We start from the raw sequence: 10935 nt of genomic DNA, 5'->3' as shown, positions 1-10935 counted from the left end.
GGATTCTTTCGTCAGGGTTTTCTCAATACTCATTGATGGAAAATTTCCATGTCACATGGACAAAGGTGAAACGTTTGATCCTTTTTATCTTCCCTCAACAGTTGGCAAACCAATGGCTATAAATTAATTCGAAGGCCCACTCCTGGTCAATATATTTGACGAGCCATTTTCGAGCCTAATGCCATCTTCGCTAATTTCTAGCGTCGAATGACGGAAAACGTCCATTCATGACTGAGACTGCGTTTACAGTTGCTGATAAATATCACTAGTTTCTAAATAACGGTACTTCGTGAAGAAAGTAATATAGGATATTATCTTATACGTTGTAATCCATGTTTTTAATAATGCTTTTTATTTATAGCTTGACCGTCTCCTGAACTAACAGATTCTGCCCAATTTTCACCGACAAATGAAATACTTATTTCAATTATTTTAATAAACAAGAGAAGTTCAATTTAAACATTTTCTGTTCAGTATTTTTATAAAACCATATCTCATATCGTGAAAACGGTTCGTTGTATAAATCAATAATTGACGCTTCTCTGCATCCGGGCCCGGTTTTCGAAACACCATAAATTCCAGTCTCATCTCGCTAGAGGATCATCAAACATTAACGCCCTTTGCCACAGTGATTTTTATTCATAGCCCATGCTTGAAATTCGCCGCCACTTACCGCGATGTAGGATAACGTGTCATGTCACTGAATTACAAATTATCATTTCTACTTATACGCCCACGGCTTGGGGATCCTTCAACTTCTCATCTTGTAAATGGCGCTGTGAAAACGTTTCGTGGACATAAAGCTGATTGCGTGAAAAACTTTTTAAAAGCCCTCTTCTAATTTATTCATACGGTTTTATCCGTTTTAGACAAATGAAGGGGTACGAACGGGTACTATGCGCCTCCAATAGCCTCTAATGCCCAACTCCGACTTTCCACCTTCACGAAGCTTATGCGGGTGTACCCTGTTAACTAACAAACGGAAAGAGGGATATGGAGGGACAGGAGCTGGACCTGACACCTCCTAATCCTAAACCCAACACCTGATAACTTGTGAAAATCAAAGTGCCAAGGAATGGCTCATGGCCACGGTGCCTACCATCCACCCATGGGAAGGGGCCTTAGGGTAGGCCTCTATAGAGAAATCATTAAAACCACTAGGGTGGCCTGTGGGTTCCGGACCCTGACCTTCTGGGCACTACGGACGCTACCACCATTCTCGGGATGATGGAGTCCCAAAACCCAGGTATTAATACCGGGAAATGGAGAATCATCAGCCAGAGGATAGAAGACAAAGGAAAAAGTCTAATCCTGGTGGTTGACATTGACGATGTATCCTTTGGGAATCTGAACAAAGCCAACTTAAAACTATACCTTGGCTTTGCGATGATAAACCTAAGGGTCATCAGAAAAGCAACCAACACTGATGCTGTGGGTGCTTCAAGCAAACCTCCAGCACAGTAAGGCAGCAACACTTACGCTTTGTCGTGTGGTTAAGGAGAAAAACATCGACGTAGCCCTTATCCAAGAACCCTGGCTAGTAAAAGGCAGAGTAGCCGGGCTGGGAGATAGAGGGAAAAGAGTCATATATGACCACACGCAACAAAACGTAAGAACATGCATTTTAATTAAAAATGAACTACAATGCCTAATCACTTATGAGCTCTGTTCTAGGGACCAAACAGCAATTAGGCTAAACTACATGAAGGAAGAAGTTAAGATGGACGTGATGATGGCCTCAACTTACATGCCTTATGACTCACCGGGACCTCCACCACCAATAGAAACTGAGGATCTGGTACAGTACTGCAGGCACAAAAACCTACAGTTGATCATTGGAGCTGATGCAAACTCACACAACGAGGTATGGAACAGCACAAACACTAACAAAAGAGGTGAGAAGCTTTTAGAATTCTTAATAACTAATGATTTAAGTATTATTAACAAAGGCTCTGAACCAACTTTTGTAACTAACAGACGGCCGGAAGTTATTGACATTACTCTTTTCACCCGCTGTGTTTCGAACCGGATAGTGAATTGGGCGGTCTCTGAGGAGATATCTAACTCAGACCACCGACACATATACATGGAAATCACACAAGTTGATAAGACATGTAAAGTGGGTCGGAACCCCCGAAACACTGACTGGGGGAAGTACAGCGGGTTGTTGGAGAGAAGCGCATTAACTTCAATAGCTAATATTAAAAGCACCCTAGATATTGAGCTAACTTCTACACAAATACAAGAAGCCCTAATAAACTCATATCATGAAGCCTGTCCACAAACCACCTACAACAACGGGAAAAAAGTTTGCTGGTGGAATGATAACCTGGCGGCACTAAGAAAGAAAACTCGCAAACTTTGGAATAGAGCGAAAAAAACGGGGAATACTGAAGAATACAGTAAAACCCTAACAGAATACAATAGGGAAATAAAAAAGGCGAAACAGGAATCGTGGAGGAAATATTGCAAAGAAATCGAAAACATCACAGAGGCAAGCAGACTCCACAAAATCCTCGCCAAAGACCCTATAAACCCCATCGGAACAATAAAAAACCAGATGGAAAACACACAGAAACCGGACAGGAAACATTAGAAACCCTAATAAGAACGCACTTTCCGGAATCCAAAATTATTACCAACCTAGAAATAAAGGAGAGCCATGAACCCGCCAAAGGCTACAAAGCCAGAAGGGAAGATTGGCAAATAGCCAAAACAGTAATCACCTATGACAAGATTGAATGGGCTATAGAAAACTTTAGCCCATTCAAATCTCCAGGAACAGACGGAATATATCCAGTACTACTACAAAAGGGAAAAACTATACTAATCCCCCTACTTGTAAAAATATACAGTAGCTGCCTAGCAATGGGATACATCCCAAGCATATGGAGAACTGTAAAAGTAGTTTTCATTCCTAAAGCTGCTCGGAACAACTACACAGATGCAAAATCGTATAGACCGATTAGTGTAACATCCTTTCTACTCAAGAAACTTGAAAGGCTGGTTGAAAAACATGTAAGGGGCAGTCTTTACAAGAAAAACCCCTTCATAACCATCAACATGCCTATCAGAAAGGAAAATCGTGTGTATCAGCACTACATCAACTAACAATACAGATAGAGGATTCACTGAACAACCAAGAAACAGCATTAGGAACCTTCTTGGACATTGAAGGAGCATTTGACATCCTTTCGAAGCAATGGTTACATCACTCAAACAGCGAGGAACAGACGAAACCTGCTTTAGATGGATAGAATCAATGCTAAAAAGCAGGAAAGTGCAGGTCTCCATGTTCCACGAAAAAGTAGAAGCAGTGGCGGCGAGGGGGTGTCCACAGGGAGGAATACTCTCGCCTCTGCTGTGGAATGTGGTAGTGGACAGCCTCATATGCGAACTAAATGAAAGTGGAATTTACACCCAAGGCTATGCAGATGACATTGTCATACTAGTCAGGGGAAAATTCAACTCAACATTAAAAGAGCTCACCCAAAGAGCACTAAACCTGGTGAAACAATGGTGCTTAAAACGGGGACTTAAAATAAACCCCTCAAAAACCACCTTAATTGCTTTCACCAAGAAAAGAAATATAGAAATACAAGGATTGCGCTTCTATAATGAAATGCTGCTTTTAAAAAATGAGGTCAAATATCTAGGAATAATAATAACATACAGTAGCAAAAAGTAAAATATCGCTAATGACCACAAGAAGGACCTTAGGCAAATCCTGGGGACTAAAACCGAAAATGGCCTATTGGCTATATACGGCAGTAATAAGACCCAGAATAACCTACGGATCACTAATCTGGTGGAACAAAGCTCAACAAAAAGTCGCTACCCGAACATTAGGCAGCATACAAAAACTAGTAAGCCTATGTATCACAGTGGCGATGAGAACAACCCCTACAAACGCATTAGAAACCTTGCTAAACCTAACTCCACTTGAAATATTCATACAAGAAGAGGTAGGAAAAGCTCATTTAGGCTCCAAAAACAATTAAATTGGAAATGAACCAAACAATTCGGGCATACAACCATAATCAATAAAATCAGACACCCATTATTAGAAATGGGGACTGACTACATGATTCCGGAAACAATCTTCACAACTTCCTATAAAGTCTCAACAGACTATAAAGGAGAGGAAGAACACAGGAAAGCACCAGATACAATGACATGGTATACGGATGGCTCCAAAACAAACGAAGGAACCGGATCAGGCGTTTTCTGTACAAGGCCAAAATATGAGCAATCAAACTCATTAGGGAAGTATACCAGTACCTCTTGACCAATTAAATAATTACAATTAATTAAGGTTTTTAGTTGAGATGAAAAAAAGTTAATGGCACGAGCGGGATTCGAACCCACGATCTTCGGCTAGATACGCCGCTGCTCTACCACTTGAGCTATCGTGACCTCGATCCACTCGGACATCAACTTCCTTTCTCAACTCCACCTCATGAGTTTTCCCTCCTTTTTCCCATTTTTTCATCTCATCTAAAAACCTTAATTAATTGTAATGATTTAATTGGTCAAGCGGACCAAGAAATTAGTGAATTTAAAGAATTAATATGAAGTACACTTCACTAAAGCTTTCCGTGGCCATTTCAATTGTCGTCGAGAATCCAAACCGATTACACGACATTTGAAAAATGGCAAATAGGTAAATAGACTGGTAGGACTGTATGATATGGCTACAAAGTTTGTCGCACTGCGTCTATCACAATCCGGATCACAGGAAAAGACCTGCAGCATTAACAATAATGGCTTTTTCCTTCGTAAAAGATTAATAAACTCAATTGAATTGAACTAAGGAAGCAAAAGTCCAAAAAGCCACATGGTGCTTACTGGTTCTACTTGCTAGTGTCCTATCTATCTTTCCCTATCTTATGATCTCTCATCAGTTTATATGCCACGAGAAGGCTTTAAATTTCTTTTATAGCCATTGATGTGTCTACTTGTGAGTAAAGATGAAATTAATCAAATGTTTACCTTTGGCTGTACGACATGGAAAATTAAAAAACCACTTCCATAACCTAAACTAGGAACCATGGGAAAAGAATTGCAGGGTCAGTGGTCTTTTCCATCTTAAATGAAAAATAGAGATAAATGAATTGGACTAAGGAATTAAATGCTAGGCATTGCCATCTGAGAAAACAACTAAACAAAATGGAAATACTTAAGAATGTACCCATTTATAGGTTATGCAACGAGAAACAAGAAACTACCTCTCATATTATCTTCGAATTTTAAGCAACCGCTCATGAAGACATGACCAATGGCACTAGAAAACTCAAAAAACGAAAATAAAAACTGGGGAAAGAATGGCTGAAACTTTCAGAGGTGTTCTTAAAGGAAGAAAGTCATAATCCTCTCCATCATATCCTATTCTATGCTGGAAAGAGCAGCATCATCATCACCACGATAGGGTAGTTTGGTAGGTAAATTTGTATGAGATTGTTACAAAGCTTGTCGAACAGCATCATCAAAATGAATCTACTATGCTCCTCTGCTTATGGATTATTGCTTACTTTAGCCTTATCATGACCGTCCATAGGTAGTAGCTTCCAAGCTGTATTCCCTCCAGGGAAAATAATTGCAACAAAACAGTCAATGATCTCTGTCTTAAAAGAAGAACAGAGTTAATCAAACCTAACTTCTGAGTAACTAGGTAAATAAATGAACCACAAAGCTGCTGGGCTCATAAAACATGAAATCCGCACTTCCTAGTATTCTCACCATCCTTTTCTGAAAGGATTCACCATACTGAAAAGATTCACATCGTTCTGACCATAAAGAAAGGTCCTTCAATTTCATTTATAGACATTGAAGTTTCAACTGGTGAGTGAATGAATGGTTAATAAAAAAGAAGTTAGTTTTGAACTAAAATTTAATTATCCGACATGGAAAATTTCCAAAAACCTTGAGCTAGAAAACACATTCCAAGTAGATTTCCATGATACTTCACTATATGATTGTTCATTGTTATGGTTTGTTAATTTTAATTAAGAATAATTATGTTGGCTCTGGCCTTTAAGATGCATTGCACCAGCTGGGCATTCGGTAGATTTGTTCTGTGTTAGCCGGTGTTCCATAGAGTAAGTTTGTAAGAGTTATTGACTTATAACTATTGTATTTTTCCGGTATCAAAATTTTACCAAAATTAGTTAGTGTTAGTGGGGTGGTTTTCAGTAATTATAATTGTTTGTTTGTATTAATTATTTTTGATTGTGGTTTTATTTCTTATATTACGGATATATTATAAACGCCGTTCATTATGTCTCAATTTTATTTTAATTGAGACAAATCTATCCGTAATATAATCTAAATTCAAAACTGAAATCTTAAGTGAAGAAGAAGGAAAGAGTAACAGTTTACAATAAATTGGAAGCATGACGAAAAACCGTCTGTCGGGGTAATATTAAATGTGATTTTAATTAACATAAAAAAACGTAAGTCAAAAAAATAAACGGAACTAAAAATCGTATTTTTTCCACCAAGTAATACAAAGTTAATCTTAGAATAGGAAATAATATTTAAAACAGAAAGTAATACACTAATTTAACAACGATGAAATCTTACCTGCCTGGCTTTTAAAATTATACTTTTGATATGAAAACTGATACAGTTTCTAGATAATAACATACCCTTTGCTGTGGGTTCTACATTTTAAAGATCACAGATGATTCCAGAGAATGGTGTGGGGAGAACACAAAAAATCACATTTGGACGAATTCACAATTACCAGTTCAATACATATAGCAAAGAAACAAAATAGGGGTATACACGATCATTGTGATAAGCCTGTTAGGTCGTGTTAGATCAAGAAAAATGACGACGTAGACAGAATCGGCTAGTCAACATTGCTCGATCTAACAGGCCAGGGCCAATGAACAGGGGTATTCACGCTCTTTGTGTTATGCCGGTTAACTATGTTAGGTCCTGTTAGATCGAGAAAAATGATGACTTAGACTTGAAAGAATCGGGTAGTTAACATTGCTCGATCTAACAGGCCAGTGCCAATGTTAGATGATAGGTCGAAAATGTAGTCACATTGCTATCCGTTAGGGCGTAAGTAACCGACATGGCAGCCATGATTTTAACAGCTGTTTTTGGTTTACACGTATTTTTATTCATAAATACGCATTAATTAAATCAGACCAATACATTTTTGTTAATTTCTGACCTGTCCTTCACTCTCATTCATAGTAGATACATCCCCTATCCTGTAAAGTTGTAGGCTGTTAGGATACAGGCTAGGTATGTCGACTCGAATTGAAGCGTGTCATTTGTTAGTACTTTTCGATTGCATAGATAGCATTTTGAATGAAAGAGTTGATTAATTTTCCTTTTTTATTAACTTCTGGCATCTTACAATTTAATACAAAACAAAACCATAACAAACAACAAGCCATCAAGGACTGTTATAGCTTTATTTTTGGCTCTACCAATCGCCATGCGCAGCATTGCGGAAAAATTAACGTTTAACATGCTAACAAAAAAAGGGGGCGTTCTCGATCTTACTGGACATTTCTCCATTCGAGTTAACACGAATTAACATCTAACAAACATCGTGAATACCGCTATTTTATTAAACAGATTTAAAACATGAAATCACACGCTGCCACATGATGGGAAAAGCAAACCACGAAATAAATCTCACAAAAAGAGATTAATCAAAATAATAAGCTTTTAATAGAACAAATCACTTATCCCTAATTGTCTGTAGCCTATATTTCTGCCGTAATATAGCTATAGAATTAATTTAGATGCTAAGATCACAATAATACTAAGTAGGAAGTATTAAAACAATGTGGAAAATTGAAATGGGGCGTATAAAGCAAAAGTACAACCATTAGATCTTTATTTTATTACAATATAATGAAGCGAATATTGTTCGGGGAAAGATGGAAAATTGGATTCTGCAAGGAATTCCAAGTGAGTTGAGTAATTGCATTCGTTAAATGTATTTCTCTGATTTAATTGCAAATTATTTTCAACGCTGTAATAATTTAAAGAAATCTTTTGATTTAACAAAATAGTAACAATGGTTGATCGTGTCGTATAAAGCGCAAAACATAATTACAATAAAAAAATAAATTACACCCTAATTAGCACAGAATTTAGTTTATGTTTTTTGATACCGATGTTGTTTTACTACCCAATTATAACTGGCATTTAAGAGTTCAGCGGCAAATTAACTTTCTGGAAATTATGTGGGGACAGACCGTTTTCTTCGTGGTTTCTCCACCGCCTACCCGTCCTTTTGTCAACCCACTGGCGAAATGTTTCCTCTTCACGAGCCCAATTTAAATAATAATGGAAAGAAAACACTGGCACCCCTTGCATCAATAAATCACTAAATCGTTGAAATATCTTGGCTGAGGATCTTTGCATTAGGCTAGTTACATCGTTGGCTCAAGTCCACGAAAGGCGACCCTCCTGGCCAGGAAATCCGCCGTCTAACTCTTCTCTTCTCACCCCTATTATCCGAAAGGTCCACTTGTTGAAAGAACGTTTTTGATTGACTTCAAGCTTCCGTCACAACCCCAGAACAAAGCTCTTTAGCAGGCCTAGCTTACAATGGACTAAAATGTTTCTAAGAAAAAATATGTACCAGAAGGCATAAACATGAAAAAATATGTACCAGAAGGGATAAACATACCGCTCAAGTGAAGGGATAAACATACCGCTCAAGTTAAGGGGGTACCGTTTTTCGGACGAACAGAGCGTTTTTGCCTTTTTTATTTTCTTAACAACACTTTAACTTAAAATAATTTAATTGTGGTAGAAATTTCTGTTTCAGGAGAATTTTTGCTTCTTTTTCATCATCAAACTCGAAAATCTTACCTATTTCCAATACAAATGTTCAAGGTCTTTATGTTCAAAGAAGAGGTTAAAAAGTGTATCTTAGTGAGCAAAGAAAGCTTCAGGAACTGAATAAAGTTTTATCGTATTTTAGCAATTTTTCAAAGTCATTTATTTGCTCAAAGAAAGTTAAAATAGTTGTCATTTTTCGGTACCATTTTCAAAAAATCTTTTTGGTCTAATAAAATATTTGTGTTTTCCTTGCTATAGTACGAAGCTTTTAAATGTAATGAATCAAAAACAACCTTTGAGAACCGCCTAACGTGGAAATTGTATTTTATATCATGTTTCATCCAAAAATCTTTATTTCTCGGCTCTCGTGTAATTTTCAAAAGAAACGCTCATTACAATTGTTTATCTCTTATTGCACTACAAAATGAACAAAGAATCTTCTCAATATGATATAGGTTTGGGAAGAAAACGGCACCGAAAGGTAAAAAAGTACAACTTTTCGGGAAATTTTGTGATTGAGCAAGAATTGTTTCCTTTTCCGCCCAATTTATGCCACAAAAACATTACAATCGGGCAATAGCGAGTCAATTCTTTAGTTTGGAGCGTATTTTTTGCCCTAGAACAGACCCAAACCACGAGAGATAAACAAATTTACGAGGTTATTTAGTGGTTCGAAGTTAAGTCGCCATTTTTGTCCTTATTTTCTCAAAATCTATTCAGTTTATTTAGAACCAATCATTTTACATTTTATGATTTTTAGTAATTGTAATGCGAATCAGTAGATACTAGTTGTTAAAAAAAGTGAATTATTAATTTTTGGCAACAATCTAAATTTGAGAGATTTTTTGTGTAAAACCTATTTCTGCGTTTCTTAGTGTTTTTTGTCTACAAAATATAAAAGGGGTAGTTGCAAATGATGAAGAGTTTTGGAGAAAAATGTGTCAAAAGCAAAAAAAATTAACTTTTCAGCATAAGCGGTTTTGTGATCAACCTCTAACTGTTCCTGTTTCCTCTCAATTTAGGTCATAAAAGTACCGATTTCTCTTGCAGTATAAAATCTGTGGGCGATGATATTTTAGTTTAAAATGTAATTTTTGAATCAGAACACTTTTTAAAAAATGCAAGACCAGCAATTTTACAGGGTTATTTAGTTGTTCGAAAAAGGCCTAAAAATTGCCATTTTCGGAACAACTCTCTCAAAATCTATAGCTACTAACTGTTAAAAATAGTGAATCATTAATTCTTGGTAACAATCTAACTTTTTCATACAAAACCTATTTCTGCGCTCCTTAGTGTATTTTTTTTTTTTTTTAAATAAATTGCTTGTTACAATTATCTTTATTATAAGGTTATTATACGGTATTTTTATAAGGTTAATTAGTCGTTCGAAGAAAGGTCAAAAAGTTGCCATTTTCGGAACAACTTTCTCAAAATCTATAGCTATTAGTTTTTAAAAATAGTGAATTGCTACAAAACCTAAATTTAAGACCAAAAATGTACACCTTTTTATCTACAAAATAAATTATTTTTGCGCTCCCCAGTGTTTTTAACATAAATTTATTGCTACAATTGTTTGTCCGTTGTTGGTCTACAAGATAAATAAGGAATGTTTTCAATATGATAATGAGTTCAATGAGTTCAATGTGATAAAATACAACATTTGAGAAAAAGTGGTTTTCTGAGCATGCTCGAATTTTTCTCTTTGACTCCAAATTTGCAAAAACATTGCACATAAAACTCTCTAGGAAGTTGATGCTTTAGGTTGGAAGATAGTTTTCGACGCAGAATATCCCTTAAAGACGATAGACTTTAAACAGCATAAGGGTAGGCGAGTTGCAAATTCACCTATACACTAACAATAAATTGCAACCCGCGAAAATGATTTTTTTTACTATACATAGCTCGTATTCTCGTGAAACTGGTTTCATTTTGTACAAAATGGGTTGCAGATTAAGTCAAAAATAAATATATATTTACAAATGTATGTTTTGAAGAACGATTGGTACTCATTTAAACGAACGCAATCATGGTAGGTTCACTACGCTAGTAATGCACTTATCAAAACTGATATTTTAAGTAAATAACTCAATCTTATTGTTTAAATAAAAAAAACAG

At 36.4% G+C, this 10935-nt stretch overlaps 1 protein-coding gene across 1 annotated transcript; it reads left to right on the top strand.

Moving 5' to 3' along the window:
* The first annotated feature begins 1170 nt into the window (after nucleotides 1–1170).
* LOC106666849 lies at nucleotides 1171–2985 on the top strand. Its single transcript, XM_014394332.2, has 2 exons — nucleotides 1171–1609; nucleotides 1675–2985. Exons 1-2 carry the CDS (start codon nucleotides 1590–1592, stop codon nucleotides 2594–2596), a joined length of 942 nt encoding a protein of 313 aa, XP_014249818.1. The 5' UTR covers nucleotides 1171–1589; the 3' UTR covers nucleotides 2597–2985.
* The last annotated feature ends 7950 nt before the right edge of the window (nucleotides 2986–10935 follow it).

Source organism: Cimex lectularius, unplaced genomic scaffold, assembly GCF_000648675.2.
Source record: "Cimex lectularius strain Harlan isolate CLEC.00 unplaced genomic scaffold, Clec_2.1 scaffold337, whole genome shotgun sequence".
NCBI lineage: Eukaryota > Metazoa > Arthropoda > Insecta > Hemiptera > Cimicidae > Cimex > Cimex lectularius.
The sequence above is the reverse complement of the archived record's forward strand: the minus strand, read 5'-3'. Positions and strand labels throughout refer to the sequence as shown.

Coding starts and splice junctions, on each gene's coding strand:
- LOC106666849 (XM_014394332.2), top strand. CDS start 1,590: ATGACCACACGCAACAAAAC. Junction 1,610..1,674: donor ATGACCACACGCAACAAAAC/GTAAGAACATGC, acceptor GCTCTGTTCTAG/GGACCAAACAGCAATTAGGC.